Raw genomic sequence first — 22,164 nt, 5'->3', positions numbered from 1 at the left:
AAATGTTCCTTGTTAAGTAATCAAAGTAATCAAACCGCTCCTCCAAAGTAATCAAACCCACAAGTTAGGAGGATTTATTGTAAACATAACTGCCTACTGGTATTCAGTCATACAAGGCTGACAGTGCCCTCTGACAAGTAATGGGACAGTGAAGCATTTTTTCTTCTTTCAGCACTTACTTACTATTTAATTACAAGGATGGTAAAGTAGATGTTATCAGCTTTTATTTGATGATATTTGTGTACATATTGGTTTCACCATTCAGAAATTACACCACTTGTTATGCATAGTCCCCATATTTCAGGGTGCCCAAAAGTAATGGGACAGATTTATCAAATGTCCAAATGAAGCACTCATGTTTAGTATTTGGTGGACAATCCTTTGCATGAAATAACTGCTTGAAGTCTGCGACCCATTGACCCAACCAGACGCCCGGTATCTTCTCTGGTGATGCTCTGGCAGGCCTGTACTGCAGCCAAATTCTGTTGTTTGATTGTAGGTCTTTTTGCCTAAAATCTTAGGCATCAGGAAATTAAATGCATGTTTAATTGGATTTCAATCTGAAGATAGACTTGGCCAATCAAGACCATTCCACTTTCTTTTTGGCCCTGAAAAACTCCCTAGTTGCTATGGCAGTATGTTTTAGGTCATTTTTTTACTGTATGATGTAGCGCCATCCTATGAATTTGGAGGCATTTGCTTGCACTCACGCAGACAAAATGTTTTTGTACACTTCGGCAACAGTTATAATCATCAATAAAGGTAAGTTGTTTAAAAGCAATAAGGCACTTGAGTCCATGCTTTATCTGAATAAAGTCACAGCTGAGGGGTTGTCCGACCTACGTTTCGTGTTGGGCCTAACAACGCCCCTCAGCTGTGACTTTATTCACAATAAAGCATGAACTCATAAGTGCCTTATTGCTTAATTAACTAAGCTATATGTTCCTCATTGAAAGTAATTAGTTACCCGTCATAGAAACTAACTGCTACTGTCCAAGAAATAGTTCATGACTAGGAACTATTTCTTGACAAATACAGTGATGAATTTGGCCATTTATCTGGCCATGCTGCAAATAATAATTTGACTCCAAGCAGCAAATAAAACTGTCGGCAGGGTGCTTATTTTGCAGGTAAAAATGTTAATTCGTAAAGATAATGCATTCAGCAGTCCAAAATAATGGGAACTTATGCAATGTTTATTGAAGAATATATGTAGCTTTTACCCCATCATGACATGGTGATAAAGATTTATCCTATGTCTGTCCCTTAGTTTGCGTTTTTTCGTGGTAAAGGTGCTACTGATCTAATTTGGGGAAAGGTTTGTTTGTTTGTTTATTTTTAAAGAGTTTAATCAAGTGTCTTTGTCCCAATGGGCAAGCAATCGAAACCGGAAATGACTTCATTGGCGGTCACACGGTTTTGATCAAGAACCGGAACATACACACACACACACACACAAACATCTGCTAAAGCTCCAATAAGTCAACTGTGTTGTGTTTACAAACGAGCCAGTTGCAGGAATTCAACCAGGATGCACGTTAAAAAACAGGATTTATAAAAGGGATAAGGTGTAACGAAAAGCACAGAGGATAGCTTTTTTATTTTTTTGTATTGTATGATTTTATAGCTATTTTTTATCTTATGAAATGGGAATATTATATTTAATATAGCAACAAAAATAATTCTACCGGCAGTATATTCTGTTTTTAATTAGTCGTTTGTGTTATCGAGATGTTATGTTTTGTTAGAAGAACTATGAAAGGGCCCTCGTCTTCTGCCGTCTCGGGCCGGAGGAGGAGCGGGGCGACGAGGTTGTTGTGGTCGCTGTTCGGTGCGTGCCTTCTTGCAGCAGTCGTCGGGTACAAGCCGGTGATCGTAGTCCATGGGTTGTTCGACAGCTCCGGGGAATTTGTGGATTTACTGCGCTTTATCAACCAGGTAAGTAGTTGCAACAAATAAAATATTTTAGACAGCTAAACGCTGAACTGTGCTGGATTTATATGATTGGTTTAAGCCCTCATAGGCCTATGTAAAACCATGTTTGTACTTTGTGTTTGCCTTTGTACTTTCGGAAATTGAGCACACGCATCTCGGTTAATCATCTCAAACACTTTCCGTTTGCGAGCAGCACAAGACGCTAATGGATTTAGAAAAAAATTTTTTATCAGAAATTGGTTGCTACAGCATTTCTGTTGTCTGTTAGTCAACTCTGTCACCACAGCAAATGGCATACCTCTTGACTTAATATTGGCAAATTGATCTCTGTTGATTGTTACCCGGTTCTTTATCATGGTGTTGACCTGACGTTGCGTAATATGCATGGGAGTTTTTCAGTGTCCTTTTAACGAGAAGTCTGATAAGGCTACAGAGGATAAAGCATTAGAATAGGATAATGGTTGGTTATCATTATGATAGATGTAAGTTACTGTAGATAATTGGATTCCCCCCACCTCTCTCCACCCTTCTGAATCAGTTATGGAGACCAGTGACTAAAGTAATAAGAAAAGGGCTGCCCATGTCTCCAGGGGAATGCATTGCTGACAGCTGCCTTTTGTGATAAAATGATGTGGAGAGAGCCAGACAGACCCTGTATTTACGGCTCTAGCCATGAAGACTAAACAGGAGATCAGAAGCTCTTGTAGGTTAATAAGCAACACATTTCCCTTTTCATCTCAACACTGCCTTCTTTTTTGTAGTTTCCCATCCTCACTTTTCTCCACAGAGAACCTACATCTCAAAGAGTGACCTACTGTGAGGAACAGAAGTCATTATGTAACTAAAGTGCCTCATTGTGGTACGTTTGCTTATGGTGAGAACATAGACCACATATCAAACAGAAACAAAGTCCATTCAAGTTGTGCTCTCTCTCTATCTCTCTCTCTCTCTCTCTCTCTCTCTCTCTCTCTCTGCTCTAACAAAGTGCAGCCACTATTAGCAAAACTGCATTGAGATCAATATCTAAAGCTTCTCACTAGTCTCTGTCTCCCATTAGTAACCCATTAGTAATCTTTGTTATTTATTCTAATGGATAGGCTTGGTCGGAGGTACACAATTTTTTTCTCCATCATTTACTACAAATTGACTACTTTAAAATTGCACTCATGAATGATTAAAAGCTTAATTCGAACTAATATCATCATTGTTTCATTTTGAAATAATAGCATTTTTATCAAGCAACATAAGCATGGGTGCGGGGTTGATTTTGGGGGAGGGAAACCTCTAGCGGGGGGGGGGGGGGGGTCTGGCAGTTACTATTGAAAGCTAATTTCCTGCATTTCTAGCAACTTAACACACATGGCACCTCTAACAGGTCATTTAGAGGACAGCAAAATCCAAAAATGTCAGTCATTTTTATCAGACATGAAAGGTAAGTGTATATGGTTTCACCATTCAGATATTACAACACACTTTATGCATAGTCCTCCTATTGCAGGGTACCCAAATGTGATAGAGATTTTGGCTTGACAGGAACTGCCCAATATCCACAGCATACCACCTCAACTATGAGTGTGGGGTTGTTATGGTTTGGGCATGTACACTAGAACTGGCTAACTTGTCTTAATTGATGATTGTAACTGCTGATGACAACAGCAGAATGTACTCTGAAGTGTACAGAAGCATCTTGCCAGTTTAAGCAAATGTCTCCAAATTCATTGGATGGCGCTTCATCATACAGTAAGACAATGACCCAAAACATACTGCCATAGAAAAAGGCCAAAAGTGGAAAGGTCTTGACCGGCCAAGTCAGTCTTCAGATTTAAATCCAATTGAACATGCATTTCATTTCCTGGTGATAAGATTTTAGGCAAAAAGACCTCAAAACAAACAACAACTGAAGATGTCTGCAGTACAGGCCTGACAGAGCATCACCAGATAAGATACCCAGTGTCTGGTGGGGTCAATGTTTCGCAGATTTCAAGCAGTTATTGCATGCAAGGGATTGTCGACCAAATACTAAACATGAGTGCTTAATTTGGACATTATATGAATCTGTCCAATTACTTATGGTGCCCTGAAAAAATAGTAATTGTTTGACTTCGAATCCAAAGTTTTGGAGTGTAGAGCCAAAAGAAGAAAAAATCCTTCACTGTCCCATTACTAACGCAGGGCGCTGTGTGTGTGTGTGTATATATATATATAATAACAATAACATTGATAAAAGATTTAGAGCAGAAGTAAGTGAAATGTCAAGGTGGTGCCTATTTTGTGGCACCTTTGATACAAACACTCTTTCCATAGGTCTATACAGTAGGCTTTACCCTATAATTTGGCTTTTAAATGCAATTTCTTGGATAAAAAGTGATGAAATGCCAAGACAAAAATGCCATTTTCAAAAACTGAGTGGGACATCTCCCACCCATACTAATGTTAAACCTACAGTATGCCCCTGAACATATGCAATTGAAGGTAACTGTAAGGTAATGTAAATGTGTCCAATGTAAAATCACACCAATCTTGAAAATATACAATAACAAATACAACATAGGAACACATTAAATGGCTCCACAATAATTTCGAAGCATTTCCTATCTGGTTTAGACATTTTTCAACCCAAACAGTTTTTGTTTGGGGAGTCCACTCAAAATGTCCTTGTGGGCCACCAATTGAGTATCACTGTTCTAGGTGAAACCTGAGGCATGCTGACTTATGGACAGTCAATAGGTCTCTAACACTTTAGTGTACATTATTCTCTGCAAATATGTCAGGAGTTCAGGACATATTTTGGCACATTTGTTCATTTTGTCTCTTTCTCTTGCAGTCTCACCCAGGAACCAATGTGTCAGTCCTTGACCTGTTTGACCGCAGCTCCAGCCTGCAGCCACTATGGAAACAGGTGGAGGGCTTCAAGGAGGCCATCTATCCCATCATGCAAAATGCAGCTGATGGGGTCCACTTCATCTGCTACTCTCAAGGTGGGCATATACAGTTTGTTTACAATTGTGTGTTTTTTATACTGAATTTTGTAGTGACATTTTATAGAACATTTTGGGTATACATAACTGATTGACCTTTATTTTATTTTTTTATTTTTTTCATAAAACATTCAATGAGATAAGAATGTGTATTTACTTACTCTCGTTCTGCTTCAGGTGGACTGATTTGCAGAGGGATCCTATCCACTCTTTCTGACCACAATGTCCACTCCTTTATCTCTCTGTCCTCGCCACAGGCTGGGCAATATGGAGGTTAGTGCAGCCAACGACAATGAACATTTGAATCAAGCATTGTCCCTCTGGTTGCCAATGTGTGTCATTATGTGCTGCCAAATTATGAATTTAAACCCTTCATTGCCCTTGTTATATTTTTCAGATACAGACTATCTGAAGTACCTCTTCCCACAGTTTATGAAGACCAACCTTTTCCACCTCTGTTACACCTCTGTGGGTCAAAGGATATCTATCTGCAACTACTGGAATGGTGAGGAATGGTTCAGTCACTTAATGTTCAGGGATCTTTGATTCTGAGACGTAAAGTCGAGTAGACTGTGATTTATGCCTAGGAGTTAGATGGTGGATCTGTGGTAGGAGTGAATGCTGTTCTCACTTTGATGAGTGTTTTGTTTTCTCCTTCAGACCCCCATCACCAGGACATGTACGTGAACAGCAGTGATTATCTAGCTTTATTGAACAGCGAGAGGCCAAATCCTAATTCAACAGGTCAGCAATTCTGCATGAGTGATCCTTGTCCTTACACACCACTCTGTGCCTATAGTGTGTACCAGTGGGTTTTATAGTAATCCTGTTTTTCAGAGAAGGGCTAGTCAGCTCCACTGCCAAGTCTCTGTCTCTCCTGAGCTACTGTATATTATTCTCAGCATTTTTTAGCTTGTGATTGTGATCCGACACTGGTTGTACGGTGTTTTACTCTTCTTCACTGTATGAAAATATGTTATGAATGTTGTCAATATTTGAGAATGCATAGAGTACCATGTTTTCTGTCATTCATGCAGTATGGAAAAAGAACTTCCTTCGTATCAAGAAGCTGGTCTTGATTGGGGGCCCAGATGATGGAGTCATCACACCCTGGCAGTCCAGGTGAGACGTTCCTCACTCCCGTTTGTCACATTGCTTTGTCTCCCTTCTACGTTTTCCTAGAGAGATGTTATGTCTGTGTGACTTCCTCCAAGGTCACCCTCTCACTGGTTCTCTCTCCGTCTTTGCATTTTAGTCAGTTTGGCTTTTACGATAACAACGAGACTGTCGTTGAGATGAAGAACCAAGATGTGAGTATTCCTTTCGACCGGGCAAAGGTGTATGGTTAATTTGGTTGATATTTATAGTTGTACTTTCAAGGCTGTAAGTGAAGCGAGAGATGAAAGTTGTGCAAGTTGAATATGATGGTTTTTCCATTGTTTACATTTCCTGTTTTCTTTGCCAGTTGTATGTGAGAGATGTGTTTGGTCTGAAGACACTGAATGCTCGTGGAGACCTGTTCCTGTGTTCAATGGCTGGAGTAGAGCACGTCAAGTGGCACTCTAATGACACAGTCTTTACCACCTGCATTGAGAAGTGGCTGGTCTAGAACAGACCACACACTCACACACACTCTTCATGCAATCTTCATAACAATGAAGCACACACACCTCCAGAGATTCATCTCTACAATGTGTTATGCTCATTTTCCACTGTGTGTGAAACATATGTCTATAGTACATCATGAATAGCAAATTATTCAAACATAATGACTTTACCATTACATATTGAACCAACATATACACTCTTACATGTGTATCTATTTGTGTGTTTGTCCACACATACCTCAGAAAGTACTACACAACAGTGTCATCCTGTGCATTTGCAGACCCACTGCCCAGTTCATCATCTCATTGATGGAGTGACTTTTTACCATTGGTTTTATCTGGAACTAATGTTTCCCTGTATTTTTAACCTGTACCACTTAGTCAGAATGTGATCATGGTCATTGCTGTCCCTGAGCTGCCCAGCCACTGCAGTAGACATCATGCCTTAAGTTTAGAATGTTACCTGTGTGTCTCAGTGTTCCATTATGTTTCCAAACCGAAGTGCTACGACCTGCCAACAGTGATGGTGCTAAAACAGGGAATGGATGATGAAGGGAAAGTTGGTTGAAAAAGGGGAATGGTAGAAAAAGGGGAAAGGAGTTTAGAAAGAGGGAGAGGGGTAAGGAGTGGCAGTGCTATATTAGCATATACCTGTCCACTGAGCATGTAACATGACATACCTCTCATTGCATTTAGATATCTCAGGCTGTTGATCAAACCTCTTGTCTGTCTGTTTTTATCAGAAAGGGTGGTGGTTTCTTTTAAACTATTTGTTTCTTTTAAACTATTTGTGATATTGTTGGGGATATGGGTGTTTTTATGAATGTCTGTCTGTGTAATTGACTACAGTAAGTTACAGTGTGAACACGGACTGCACAAAGGTTGAAATGTCACCAGAAGTTTACCTAAAAAAGATATGAGGGGTTAAAGGGAATGCTGTATGTTGTATAAATGTTTTTCAAAATGGTTGACATTGCAGTATTATGTCTAAGTATTTTAATATTGTCACATTTTATTATTGGGTTACGTTCTGAGTCTAAAGAATGTTTTGACATGTGTATTGCATAGATGAATAGGGAATCAAGAATACCATTGTCTGATGTCTTTTAACTCTCTACATTGCATTTTTTCTGTTATCTAATGGAAGAAGCTGCAATTACCAGGCCATTATAATATTTTTTAGAAGGAAATAATAATACTTGATTTCAGAATTCTGTGTTTCAGTGTTATTGACTTTTGCAAAATGGGAGAATTACCAATGTGCTTTACCATTTCTATTCTGAGAAATATCTATATGGATAGTGTATAGTAACCCTAAATGGAAAATGTTCCTTATTGAAAACTTTGTGTAAAGAACATTAAAAACAGACATTTTCTTGTGCATTTTTCATTTTGAGCCTCGTCTTGTCACAGCATTTGTGTAGATACATATTTCAACAGTTTTTGCAAAATGTCTGCAGCACTTACAGTTATTACTTTAAATGTTCTGTATGCCAAACTACCGCCCTACTTTGACAGAGACCCAATTAATTAGTAAATATTAAAGGGGCAATCTGGGATTTAAACAACAACAAAGTGGGTTTTTTTGGTAAACAGCTGAGGGATGAGGCTGGAGAAACGTAACCACTCTCGAACTCATGCAAGGACTGACGATCCATGAGATCAAAAAGATGTTTGTCCCCCCACTATGAAATCAGGTGGGGACTATGATTCGGTCTCTGTCCGTTCATAAGTCACGTGGTTTATCTCCGACACCACTGGGACAATTTTTTACAGCAGCGAATGCAGCTGTAGCAGTGGAGCCTAATTCAGTAGGCTTATAGCCTAACACATTTCCATTACATTGTTTACAAACAATGGATGAAAACAAGGTAATATTTTGACTTCTGATGGGGTAATTTGAACCAGAGATGTTCTAAGAGGCTTTTGGTTGAGCTCATGAGGCATTATATTCTTCAAGAATCAATGGCTATATCATTAATTCAAAAGTCATCCAATGGATATACCAATCACAGATTGCCCATTTAAATAGGTACATTTTCAAGAACATCAGCACTCCAGGGCCCAGTATTTCAAAACTGAAACGATCCAGATTATTATTATTTTGCTATCCAGGATCAGGTCGAGCTGGCTGATTTCCCCTACACTACTCAGAATCTACCAGATAGATCTGAAAAATAAAATAAATAACATATATAAAAAGAATAACTCTGATGTAGATTAAAAGTTTATGATATTAGGCCCTGGGACAGGTAAACCTGAATCAGATCATTTTTGCTATCCAGGATCAGGTCGAGCTGGCTGATTTCCCCAACACGACTCAGAATCTACCAGATAGATCTGAAAAATAAAATAAATAACATATATAAAAAGAATAACTCTGATGTAGATTAAAAGTTTATGATATTAGACCCTGGGACAGGTAACCTGAATCAGATCATTAATACCGGACTACAATTCCCTAAAGCTATGCGAACCGGATACCAAGGTCACTTCCGTTTCGCTGCATATCTGCATGAGGCGCCCTGAATAGGCCCTTTTTCGTCTCTGAGAAGTGTGGTGTAGAACTGCAGACACAAGTGAGTGACAAATATGTTATTTTGCGCTTCAAATGTTACTTGAAGCACTCCATATGAAGCCAATGTATGTGTTGCATTACGTTCTTTCATAGGAGCCGAAAGTAAATCACCATTTAGATCCGTAAGTTGATTTTTAAAGGAACCAAATGTTGATTCCGAAGCTCAATGATCCCGGCAGAGCATAGCTTGTTAGCTAGCCCATGTGTAACACCCGTACATTAGCGAGGACCTCACGGGATTTTATTTGAAGCTCAATCTATTTAGTCCACCGTTTTATCCTACCCAATATCAATCGAGATTCATGCTTAAGTATTGCTTTTTATTAATGAAAGTAAGATAACATGTAGTTACTAGCGAGCGGACCGTTTAGTTTACACGCTTTCTTGTACGTGATGCAGGCTTACGTTTGGGCCTACCAGGATGTCGAGATTACATTTTTATTTTATTTTTTTACATTTATGGCATTTAGCAGACGCCTTTATCCAAAACGACTTACAATAAATACATTTGTTTAAGTAAGTGAATCATTTATCCAACAGTTATCATAAGACAAAGTAATCAATGAGATGATCTTAGAGAGAAAGGACTGCTAGGTACCACAGTATTGACCCAGTATTCGCTGCACGAAATACAGCACAAGGAATATTGTTGGTAGTCGCGTAATGATTGTCTCGTTATCGTTACAGGCTTTTTTCCATACTTTTCCAGGTCTGGAAATTGTCTATTTTATTCCATACTTTTCCAGACCTGGGAAAAGTATGGAAAAAGCGTATGCCATATTCGTGCCAGAAGAAGAGTTCAGAATTGTATTCAATGTCTTTCTAAAACCAGATAGGCTCATACTGTGCTCTGTGAATTATTTGATGTTTGACAGAAGTCCGGTCTCGGATCATACTACATTGTCAGATGTCCCAAGTTCAAATCACCTGCATCATTTTGAAATTGAAAAACGCAGGAACTCTCTAGTTAGTTACGTTTAAACGTTACGTTAGCTAGCCAGCGGTCTACCATGATCGTTAGAGTCCGCATCAAATTGTAGCATCAACACGCATTAAAGCTCCATTCCTAGAATAACTGAAAGAATACAACAATTCAAGATCTCCTTCTGCAGTGTTGCCTTTCAGTGTTAACCAATGTGGGTGTAAGAAATGTAGACTACACAAAAGGACCAATTGTCCGAATTTATTGACGCCATTGGTCTCTTACTGCCCATGAGTTAATGTTTTTGTGTGTCTGAATTTGCTCTGTCTATTCAGGATGACTGAGTCGTGGGAAACTGCCCCAGCAGTGGCTGAATCCCCAGAGATCAAACTCTTTGGGAAGTGGAGCACAGATGATGTTCAGATCAATGACATCTCCCTGCAGGTAAGGATTGTCTTGCGTGGAGCGCAGACAGCTGTTGGTTTCAGCTTTTTCAGAGGGTACCGAACAATGTTGTAACAATATTGTGACAATGTTAGTCACAGAAAGATGTATATTGTAAAGCGAGGCTAGAGTCACGCTTGGACACCCCTCCATTGTCCTGGTGTGCTAGAGTACTCGCAGAGGGAAAGTTTCTTTGCTTATTCGTTGGCTGTAGCCTCTTGTGGCCCAGTCAATCACCAGCTCAGATACATGTTTAATGTTATCGGCCCCTTACATTCAGCCCAAAAAAAAGAGGTTGTGACAGGAATTCCAATGGACGATGTTCTTTTGCCTTTACTCAGGATTACATTGCAGTGAAAGAGAAGTACGCCAAGTACCTACCACACTCTGGAGGGCGCTATGCGGCCAAGCGTTTCCGTAAGGCCCAGTGCCCCATCGTGGAGCGACTCACCAACTCCATGATGATGCACGGACGCAACAACGGCAAAAAGCTGATGACCGTGCGTATCGTCAAGCACGCCTTTGAGATCATCCACCTGCTGACCGGGGAGGTATGTATACCCGCGTCGTACGCTTTCAGTATCGTAGCTGTGGCTTTTTAACCCTTGCAATGCAGTACTTGAAATAGGAAGGTGTTTGGATGTTTTTTATGGAGATCTCCTGTGGGTTACAGCAGTGATTCTCAACCTTAAGGGTCGGCACCCCAATAATTCAAAAAAAAGAAAAATGTGTGTTGTTGGGGGGGTTGCAAGATGAATTCTAAAGTGGGACATAGGCCTTCCCAAATATTTGATAATTTTGGAGAGTAATATGGCCTTATAATTGAGAACCTGTACCTGATTAGACCCGAGTGATTAAAAACAACAGATATGAGGGCTAATTATTTTAATTTACCATAACTTTCTCTTTAGGCATGCTAGGACATCCTTGGTAATTGGTGGAATCAGTACAAATGACCGATACGCAGTGAGGTGTTTACCCTACTGTGTCTTGCATCACGTTCCTTTTGCTGTGGGATGCGATCACTTTGTCTTGGTGCGCGTGGCCACAGGCGCCTGCTAGACTGTAGTGCTGGTTTTGATGAGTTGGGGTTGATGTAGCTTACTGTTGATTAATTTACCCAAGACCTGTGGCAATCGAACAATATCTGACCCGAAACCTACTTTTTTTTTTTTTTTTTTAGGAGTCAGGAGCCAAAGAGGTTGAGACCCATTGGCTTACAGCAGGGATGTAACATGTAACTGACCCCTGTCTTTACGCTGCTCTTCCCTCAGAACCCCCTCCAGGTGCTGGTGAACGCCATCATCAACAGCGGACCCCGTGAGGACTCCACCCGTATCGGCCGTGCTGGTACAGTGAGAAGGCAGGCCGTGGACGTGTCCCCTCTGCGTAGGGTGAACCAGGTGACTGCATACCCGTCCTCATTCCCCATTCTCACTGTCTGCTGAAGTCTGCCATGGTAGTTCTTCTGCTTGTGTCAGTCTACTAGTAACCTCTGGGCCCAAGGGCGGTCAGTGGATCCCATGTCCATCTTTCACTCGATTTGTCCTTGTGACCCGAGAGAGGTTGTGATTTGAACATAAAATGAACATGTATGTAATGTGCTTGTATAACCGAGGCTAGAGTCACGCCTTGACAGATCCCTGTTGTTCTGGTGTGCTAGAGTGCTCGGAGAGAAACTTCTTTGCTTATTCGTTGACTGTAGTCTTCTTGTGACCCAGCCAACCACCGGCTCAGATACAGACCCTCCATTTTGACAATTTGTGTTGATATTCCTGATGACGACGCTCATTCCAGACCGGGTGTTTTGGGATAGTTGTTTACTTCTACTAAAACACAAATGTCTCGTAGGCTATCTGGCTGCTGTGCACAGGAGCAAGAGAAGCTGCTTTCAGGAACATCAAGACCATCGCCGAGTGCCTCGCCGATGAGCTGATCAACGCAGCCAAGGTGAGCCTTCATTGAAGAGGACTTGTATGCTATTTGAGCACTGAAAATGAATGCCGTGTGACCATTTAAGCAGTGATTATGATTAGTGTCCTGAATCTGTTTTTTTTTTTTCCCCCGCTCAGGGTTCATCTAACTCTTACGCCATCAAGAAGAAGGATGAGTTGGAGAGAGTGGCCAAATCCAACCGTTAAAAGTCTTTGTTGCTTTCTAAAAATTGCTGTAATAAATTTGAAGAAACTTCCTTTTTCTGTTATTATTAAACCTTTGTTTTAGTCAGGGGAGGTCCTACTGAGGCCAATGTTACTTTTTCAGAGTAGCCCTGCTTTACAAACATGAAACGGATCATAAATGTGAATGTGGTGTTCTAGTGTTTGTCATTCATGCCTACAAGCATAGATGAACAGTGGCTCAAGATGGGTTGAGTGAAGTCAACAGTGATTTTAATTCAATTTATTGGATGACATTCAGTCTTTTTCAGATACAAAGTCTAAACCGTACATACAAAAGCTAAACTAGAATACAGAACATACAAATTGAGTTAACATTCTCTTGTCATAGATGGCTGCTGTGTCAACCTTTGAGATGCATTCTACCGGTGCTGATTGGGTTCTCACCAGGAAGTATAAATATGTCAGTGCTCTGTCAATAAGGACTTACTCCTGATACTTAGATAATACAAAAATGATGTATTAAGTTGGTTATTGTCCCAAAATGCTTTGCTTGTACTACATGCCCAAATTGCCATTCCAAACCACAGCACGAGTATTTCTGTCCAAGCCTTAAATCCTGGAATATAAAACCATGCAAGCTAATTTGAAGACAGCCGTGGCCAGATTGATGCCTCAATTGCCAAAATTTCTGTCCTGCAGCGTGTGACAATGAACCATGAATATAATTTGAAATCTAGAGTTGACCTTGTGCTGCATTGTAAGAAGCTGCCATCGTAGTCTTTCCGCAGCCATGCATATTATACACATTGAACCTTTTATCAACCCAAGCCCCAAACGAGAGCAGTGGCCATGTATTCACAGTGGTTATATTGTCATATGTGTGTATGTGATGGGAAAAGAATAGGTTGTTCAGAAGGATGGCTTTCTGTTGATGAGTAGGCAGAAAGAAGACAGAGCCCCTCCGAGCTTGGAGGCCTCACTGCACGCTGTGGGGAGGAGGGTGTATTCAGGCAGCTTCTGGAAGGCCTGGAGGGGAGGAAAGAGATGGAACTATTACATACATTTATGGGAAGGAACCTTAACCCAGGTCCTTGACAATGGACAGGCTTCACACATGTTGGAAATGTTTATTACATTATTTCATGTCCCAAGCTTACTTTCCTGTGCTATGAAGAGTTGGAAAAGAGTAAAGCATTCATATAAAATAAATATCTTTCATGGATGCACAGAAAATCACTGTCAAACTTGCTAGTGTGCTTATGACTTTAATGAGAATATTATTGTTCTCATTTAGTCACCTTTATTATTTGTTTCTCATCTTTTACCCTTATTTATTATTATGAGTTGTGTGGTAATTTTTTAATATATTTTTTTACTGTTTGTTGTGTCTTTGATTATGTGATACTTTCTGTACGCCACAATACTGTGGGGCAAAGGGATTTTGCTAAGAGGATTAATTGAAATAATCTTGTAGCTATATTTCCTTACACCTTGAAGGCACAGTCACAAGCACAAGAAAGAACAGGAGGAAAGCCATCTAAGATCACTGTCCACTGACTCCACTCACAGCGGCACTGTCTGGGCATTCCTCAGTGGGCCGGTGGAGCAGGTAGTCCACTTTGGAGGGGCCCCTAATGTAGACACAGTTGGCAGCTGCATCCTCAGGGACGGTGAGCACTTCGTAGTGGTGATCGGTCAGCTGCTCCATCATCTACACAACGCACACAGGCAGCGCTAACATGATTAGCATGACATGAGTGGCCAGGGTCTGTAGCCTGCAGATCACATTACCACAGGGACTCTGATATAGAACAAATGGAACACATACAGGTGTCTATTCAGAGATGGAAGGACTTACAGTCAGTCAAAAATTAAGCACTTCTCCTGTCTACCCATATTCAGACCTCAGACTTATTCATTGACTGAAACACCATATCTATGTTCAGTACATGGGGTTGGGTTTCCCCTAAGATGTTCCCTCTTGAGATGTTCAGAATTCAGAAATGGGGTATTTTCCATTCCGAAAGAAATGTTTGCTTCAGTGCATTCCCTTCCCTTCACTCAAGGGGGGAATCCTTGTTTTACCTGGATGTAAGATGGTTGTAAGCCAGCGAAGGAGGAATTCCATCCCCTCCGATATCCCAACATCATCAACATTTTCAATTAAATTCAAAGATGTCTGGCAAACCACTGTACAAATATATGTAGCTTGCTATATCTACAGTTCAAATAGATGTCTTTGTAATTTGTATAGTCAATAAAGTTATACAATTATAGCTTTGTATGGGTAGGGAATAGGATTGAGGGAGTTGCATTTTAAACATCCTAGTGCTCTTTACCTTATTCACTCCCCTTCGCTCAGGTAGGGCTGACTCACAGAAATGTAATCAAAACGTCACTGAAGGGCTCAGTCGATAGTAGGGGAAAGGGTTGTATCAATTAAGAATGGAAGGACCGTTAGACTTTAAGTTAAGCTACCTTTGCTCATGTGAAAAGGTGTAATACTGTAGCGCAGTCTAGTGGTATATTGAAGTAGAGCACCAAAGGTAGTTGTTTTTTGTCAGCTTTGTGGTCATGGAGGGAGATCAGATGATTTGTGTTCATAATATCAGACAATCAGTAAGGACAAATACAAATGACATCTTGAAATGCCCACCATTGAAAGAGAAACAGCAACACAAGTATTTATTTTCAAGTGCTCACAAGCCTACATGTTTAGTTCTGTCAAACTTAAGGCACACACCTTTTAAAGAAGTTAGGCAATTGATACAGAAGCCCTTTCTCAATTGTCAGAAAATCCGTCCTCACATACACTCACCCGAAGTGTCTTCTTGGCCCCATCGCTATTGCTGATGATGATTGTGTCAGGACCCCCCATAGAGCAGATGTTCTTCAGACGAGCCCCTCCACACACTGGCACAGTGGACACAGCAAAGTCCTAAACAAGGACGAAGATGGCGAGATCATGAGGTGTTACACAGGAATTGTATTTATACTTTCTTTCTCTTACTTTTTTCCCTATCTATCACACACACACAGACACACACACAGACACACAATAAATGCAGGGGGTTAGAAGAAGCAATCAATACTTGTGGCACTTTTTGGGGCCTTGTCAAATCGCAGGGGCTGTCCTGTGTAATCACCATCACTAATCAATGGGACATGCTCCCTTGACCATTGTCTTTGAGCCTTAAAGCAATGGCCACCTGCTCACCCCTGCAAAATATGCTCGCTCTAGGTAAAAGTTGCCCTTATTAGGCACAGATCTAAGATCAGTTTAGCCTCCCCAAATCCTAACCTTAACGCTCAGGGGGACAAATGCAAACCTGACCTGAGATCAGTGTCTAAGGGCAACTTCATATATATGCCATTTAGCTGACGCTTTTATCCAAAGCGACTTACATTGCAGTGAGTGCATACGTTTCAGTATATACGGTCCCAGTGGGAATCAAACCCACAACCTAAGCGTTGTTAACTCCATGCTCTACCGACTGAGCCACAGAGGACCACAACTTCATCCTACTCCCATCCTACTCACCCTGAAAGTATCAGCCAACACTTCAGCTCCTCTGTGGTTGGTGTGAGAAGAGATGCCAACGAAGAACTCCCTGCCAGTGAAGAGCACATCGCTGCCCTCCAGCGTGGCCCCCCCAGAGCCCCCCTCCTCAACCCCCATCTCTACTACGGTCAGATTGAGCTCCGACATCACCCTCATGACAGCCTCAGCCTTACAGAGAGGGAAAGGGAGGGAGGGAGTGAGAGAGAGAGAAGAGAATATATAATATAATAATAATAATATAATAATATATGCCATTTAGCTGACGCTTTTATCCAAAGCGACTTACATTGCAGTGAGTGCATACATTTCAGTATATATGGTCCCAGCAGGAATCAAACCCACAACCTAAGCGTTGTTAGCGTCATGCTCTACCAACAGCCACAGAGGACCACAAAAGAGGAAGAGAAAAACACACATTTTTTCCCCCCCTCCTATAGGGCAAAAATGTTAGTGATGAAAAGACTGTTTTGGTTTTTCAGTCTACCTCACTGCGCCTTTGCTCTTTGAAGGGCCTGGTGATCAGCGCTGTGTCTCCCTGGATCACGGCCACGTCCTCTATCCTCCAGCTCTCAGGGAGCGCCGGGTCTGGGGGGATCTCAATCAGCTGCAGCCCCACCTTCTGTCTCAAAGTTCCTGTCAGCACCCCAAACTGACGCTGTGCTTTGGCCAGGTCTGTCGAGTTTTCCCCATTTTCACGGCTATCCGCCGCCTTCCCAAAGGTCCCTGGGATGCCTCGCACCACAGCGTGAGTGAAACGGCCATATGGGCTCAAGCTCGCCATGATGTGTGTGTGTGAAGGCCTGGTACCAGGGCTCGGAACAAGTACTGGTGTTCTGCCACCACAAGGCAAATAGTGTGTTCTGCCTCTAGATGTGTGGGAGGGAGTGGGCCAGAGTTGGAGTGTGTTCCCAACGTCCTGAGAATGTGTGGCGTGTGATCACAAGACCAGCTGGGTACTAAACAGATCTGATGGAGGGAAACAGCAACACTAGGGAGTCTGTCATTCAGGCAAAGAATGACTGAAGAGATGTCCCCCGGTTGTGCCAGTCAGCGGTTCCAATCCCCTCTGATACCTTCAGACTCATATGTGTGGACTTTCACTGTGATACCTGCTTGAAAAAGAAAGAGGAGGGGAAACTTTATTTAGGGCTCTTGTTGAAGCTTGTTTGTGAATGGTCAGTGACATGTTGTTAGACATACGTGCAATCATGTCCTCATAATACTTCTCAGGGAGACAGATATCTGTGTTGCCATATTATTCTGGTATGGTATGGTAAATTAATTCAGCTGTTGTTTAGTTGTTTTGGTGATGATGGAGTTGGACAGTTGTACTCTAAAAAGCATACTGTCCAGTAATCACCACTCTCTAATTATTTAACACTAAATAAAACTAAATAATTCAAATAGTTACTCGGCCTACAGATAACCTAGACAGAGACATGATATTCTGTATAACTGTAAAAACAGAATTGATAGATAACGGTGTTTGAGAGTACACATGGGACGCATTCAAGGGCAGATGATTTGAGAACAACATTCTTTGGCAACAGTTTCGACAATCGCCTCTTTATAATCTTTCTTTTGTATCCAGCGGGCCTACTCTCTTTAAAGCCTACTACTACTGTTAACTCTCTCCCACTGTTACGCACATGACGTTATCCAGACCACATTGAGCAAATTCAGATCGACCCCTTCCACAAATAGGCGCAAGAGTATCGCGAATTTTGTTCGTGTGCTTCTCGTTTGTCCGATTTTAAAGTTTTGCGTATTCATAATAAAGGAAAAGTGTCCTCAGCCTTTTCAACTGCAGATCATCACAATCATTCGAGGTAGAATTTGAGCGATAGAAGTGACAATAAAAGAGAACAAAGTATGCCTTCTCAGGATCGATATGAATTATTACACATTTCCACAACTTACTGCAATGTGCTAGCCTATATTATAGCCTACTATATTACCCAAAGACAAATAGCAATTAACCCATATCAGACATGCAGAATGTAGCATCTAAAATGATTGGCTGCAAGAGTTCATACCCAAAAATGCCAATAGTTTACAAATTAGTGAATAAGATACCTTTTTGTTTTGCAGAGGTTAAAGTTTTTTTTTTAGGAGCGCAGTGACTTCTCTGGCTGGGTAACGTCCGCTGCTGTTTCTCCTCAAATTTCCTCTCCTCACCCGTTATTCTTTTCCCTCTGCCTCGCCTCATCAAGCTTTCATCCTCTTACTTCCCCTCCCCATCCCCCACCCGTCCATCCTGCTGTCCGCTTTCCCAATCTGTTAAAGGAGAAAACACTTGCGAGATGTAGGCATATACGCTATAAATATTTGGTTCTTACCTTAAATTAAAGTACAGAGGTTACATTGTCCGGCAAGGTTGATAACTATTCGGACTCTTCTGTCACTTTAATAAAGTCGGATGGCAGCTAATCTCTGTAAATCGTTGCTCAAAAACGTTTTTACATGGCCTCTTTCTCTGCAGAATTAGTCACTGAAAGAAGGATTTCAAGTGGTCCTCCCGAGATTAGGAATTCATATTCCCACAGACCCATTGTTTCCCAATGTGCCACATCTCCGCTTCCTTCTCTCGCCTTGTATCCGCCCATTAAAACTTTGTGTGTGTGTTCTACTTATTATTCTTATTCTTATTAGTGGGCTTGCTTCAGCAAGTCCAACTATTGTCATTGCCCATACTTATTCTCATTAGTGGGCTTGCTTCAGCAAGTCCAAATATTGTTCTTCGACATGCTTGTTATTATTAGGTGGGCTTGCTTCAGCAATAATAGCACCTATTATTATTATTATTATTATTATTCCAATTCTTCCACCTGCTACTCCTCCTTCAACTTTTAAGCTATTCATACCAATCCAACTTTAAAACTCACGTTGCTATGACTTTTACTTTTGATACTTTCGAAACATTACAAACTTGAAACTGCACTTTTTAACATGGAGGTCTATGGAAACCAAAAAATAACATTTTTTAACCACTGCTGATATTACACCTTTTAAGCTATTAACACCATTTCAACTGTAAAACTTAAAATTATCATCTATAATAAAAAAAACTTTTGATACCTATTAAACTTTTTAAACTATTCAGCTTTTTGTAACTCCAAAACCTCTCATCCGGTTAACATGGTGGATTGCTGATTTAGGCCAACATTCTGTGAGCTCCTTTGTTACTGCAACTGCCATGGAATTTTCACAACTCTTCAATAAAAACAACAGGAGACCTGCAGAAGACATTCTTAGAATAATTACACATCAATGCACTCTCTTGGCTACCAGTTCTACCCCACTAAAACCACTCTCAACCAGTAAACCAACCAACCCTCTACCCACTCCACTGAACTACCTTATCCTATCTATCTATCTATCATCTCTCTCTCTATATATAACCTTCTAACATTCTAAGCTTCTATCTTTCCAACCTTATATCTATCTAACCTTTCAACTACCTAGCGTCATCCTTTCTTCCTTCACGAGTCACTACTGCTTCACTCAGTATAACCCTCTGTCATCTATCCATCATATCTTTCATCTATCCATTCAGTCATCTAACGTAACCAACCTCTCACTTTCTTTCAACTACCCATAAAAATGTCCAAGGACATTAACGTGCTAGTGGGAGCATGTATTAAATATCGAAGTTCGAAGGAGATGAACTTTTCAGTCTGTTCACCCGTTTAGTCAATTAGAAACGAGGTTTCCTAATAAGTTGCTAAATTGTGAGTGAGTGATTTCATACGTATAGATTTGTATACATTTTCTGATGTTTTAGAGTTTGACAGGGCCTTAGCCAATAGAAAATTGATCCCTTCATTGGTACTACTAATATCCCAGCAAACATTTGACTGACTGTGGACGTAGAAATGTCGTCCTATATGCCTCCGCACTGGCCGGGCTTCACATGAAGAATTCGTCTTCGTAAAGACCTGAAAGAGCTCTACTTACAAAAACACTGAATTTGAACAATATGATGTATTTAGACAAATGCTGTAATTAGATACATAAATATACCCCTAAAACAGTTTAACGTATGTAAGGGACATATCTAGTGGGAACTACTTATCAAGATGCTTGGCACATTATAACTTCGTCAGGTGGCACAACTTTGCTGAAGTGTGTTTGTTGTGAAGTGCGACTCACATCTTTCAAATTCACAATTCACATTTTAACACAAAGAAAGAGGTAGGCCGATAACACTGTTTAACTGCTTTCTATGCAAGTAAAGAGAATTATTTGATCTGAGTGCGCTGAAAACATTGTCTATGTGCCCACAAAGTGAGTCAAGATAGTCTTAATAGTACGCTACCATTTAGCACACAAACTCATGATCAGCCAAAACTAAAGCCAACTAGCATAGCCACAAAATATACCGTCCGGTGTTGTAAAAACAATGCTAGGTTAAGCCACCTTGCTCGATAAGCAGCTATGTTTTTGATTGCATATACTAGGTGAAATCCTAATCAAAGCATGAGATGTGTATGATGCAGCAGATAAATAACGTGTTTGCTTTTACAACATGATGCCTCTATGGCGATCACATCACATTCATCTTGCTGCTTGTTTGATCCGCAGGTTTCGGTAGTTTGCAGACCCATTGATTCCAGAAGAACCTTGGTTGAAATAGTTTATTTTTTTTTATTAGCAATCATGCTATTGTTTCAATCAAAACTTGACTGAGTTTGGATAGACTTGAGGATTGACTGTATTTTTCATACGTCGGAGATAGACGCGATTTCAAAGGAGATAGATACTCACGGCGTGACGTTTCACTGGGTACGGAAGGCGGTTTCCAATGCGTTTTCCAATCGTCTTTTAACTATGATGCAGGTGATTGATGGTGATGACTGCTAACTATTTTGATCATTTTATTTAACCTTTATTTATACAGGGGAAAACACACTGAGACCAAGGCCTCTTTTGTATCTATTGTGGACAGTGTGCATTACAAACACATACAAAAAATATAAAACAACACATACAAAATACAACACAGTTAAATACAGAAATCAATACATAATATAAAATCACAATATATCAGGAGAAACAATCACATCCTTCACCAAAGAGGTCCTCAATCAACACCCTCAATTGCCCGAGCGGCACCAGAACAACCAACTGAAATGTTTTTTTTTGTAGATTGTTCCAGCAGTAAGGTGCACTATATCTAAAAGAGGATTTACCTAATTCGAGGAACCTCAAGAGTTAACCAACTCTGAGAATGACTTAGGTAATTTGGTCCAGCCAACCTTTTGATAAAGTATGCAATGATGAGTATCACCTGTGATAAAGCAAAGGACGCTATGGTAGATGGCATCCAAAGGTTTAAGAGTAGTGGCTGCTGCATTTTGGTAGATAATATCACCATAATCAAGCATTGCCATGAAGGTTGATTGCACAATCTGCTTTCTGCTGTTCAGGGAAAGGCAAGATCTATTCCTATAAAAGAAGCCTTTTCCCAGGTATTTATAAGCGGGGACATGCTCAATGGGGGCCCAACCCAAAGTACATATGCATAAATCAGATACATTTTTCTGTGATTTGGCAAATAACATATATTTGGTGTTTCCAGCATTAAGCACCAACCTCAACCCAACAAATGCTCTCTGCAGGACAGCGAATTCAGACTATAGCTCAGAAACAGCCTGGTCAATTGCATAGCATATACAACAGTGTCATCGGCATATAGATGCAGGTTACAATTATTTACAAATAATCTAATATCGTTAATGTAAATAGTAAAAAAAAAAAAAAAAAACACGGACCAAGAATCGATCTTTGTGGGACAGCCTTTCTTATGTCCAGAAAACCTGATTTAATCAGTAAATACACACTGCGTTCTGTCTGTTAAATAATGTTCAAACCAGCTACATGAAGTCTGATCCAGGCCTATTTCAGCTAACTTCTGAATGAGTAGGTAATGGTCGACCATGTCAAATGCCTTGGAGAGATCTATAAATAAGGCAGCACAATGATTAAAGGCATTACTTATCTAAATTTTCTCTGTAA

General features: G+C 40.6%; 3 protein-coding genes across 5 annotated transcripts; 2 read left to right on the top strand and 1 right to left on the bottom strand.

Moving 5' to 3' along the window:
* The first annotated feature begins 1,452 nt into the window (after positions 1 to 1,452).
* Positions 1,453 to 7,883, top strand: ppt2b (palmitoyl-protein thioesterase 2b). Of its 3 annotated transcripts, XM_083684514.1 has the most exons (9): positions 1,475 to 1,568; positions 1,749 to 1,938; positions 4,760 to 4,913; positions 5,091 to 5,186; positions 5,311 to 5,418; positions 5,574 to 5,657; positions 5,951 to 6,035; positions 6,169 to 6,223; positions 6,379 to 7,883. In XM_083684514.1, the coding sequence occupies exons 2-9, from the start codon at positions 1,756 to 1,758 to the stop codon at positions 6,520 to 6,522; spliced, it is 909 nt and encodes a 302-aa protein (XP_083540640.1). In that variant the 5' UTR covers positions 1,475 to 1,568; positions 1,749 to 1,755; the 3' UTR covers positions 6,523 to 7,883. The 3 variants fall into 3 exon arrangements, with proteins under 3 accessions (XP_083540639.1, XP_083540640.1, XP_083540641.1); XM_083684513.1 differs by having other exon boundaries at positions 1,453 to 1,938; XM_083684515.1 differs by lacking the exons at positions 1,475 to 1,568; positions 1,749 to 1,938 and adding an exon at positions 2,734 to 2,809.
* A 1,144-nt stretch (positions 7,884 to 9,027) lies between these two features.
* rps5 (ribosomal protein S5) lies at positions 9,028 to 12,655 on the top strand. Its single transcript, XM_083684467.1, has 6 exons — positions 9,028 to 9,099; positions 10,356 to 10,464; positions 10,806 to 11,015; positions 11,739 to 11,867; positions 12,316 to 12,414; positions 12,537 to 12,655. The coding sequence occupies exons 2-6, from the start codon at positions 10,357 to 10,359 to the stop codon at positions 12,603 to 12,605; spliced, it is 615 nt and encodes a 204-aa protein (XP_083540593.1). The 5' UTR covers positions 9,028 to 9,099; position 10,356; the 3' UTR covers positions 12,606 to 12,655.
* A 96-nt stretch (positions 12,656 to 12,751) lies between these two features.
* Positions 12,752 to 18,233, bottom strand: ddah2 (DDAH family member 2, ADMA-independent). Its single transcript, XM_083684466.1, has 6 exons — positions 18,223 to 18,233; positions 16,631 to 17,255; positions 16,126 to 16,314; positions 15,403 to 15,522; positions 14,152 to 14,295; positions 12,752 to 13,610 (listed from the first exon to the last, which is right to left on the bottom strand). The coding sequence occupies exons 2-6, from the start codon at positions 16,925 to 16,927 to the stop codon at positions 13,494 to 13,496; spliced, it is 867 nt and encodes a 288-aa protein (XP_083540592.1). The 5' UTR covers positions 16,928 to 17,255; positions 18,223 to 18,233; the 3' UTR covers positions 12,752 to 13,493.
* Between the last annotated feature and the right edge of the window lie 3,931 nt (positions 18,234 to 22,164).

Source organism: Argentina silus (assembly GCF_951799395.1).
Source record: "Argentina silus genome assembly, chromosome: 14".
Taxonomy (NCBI): Eukaryota; Metazoa; Chordata; class Actinopteri; order Argentiniformes; family Argentinidae; genus Argentina; species Argentina silus.
The sequence above is the reverse complement of the archived record's forward strand: the minus strand, read 5'-3'. Positions and strand labels throughout refer to the sequence as shown.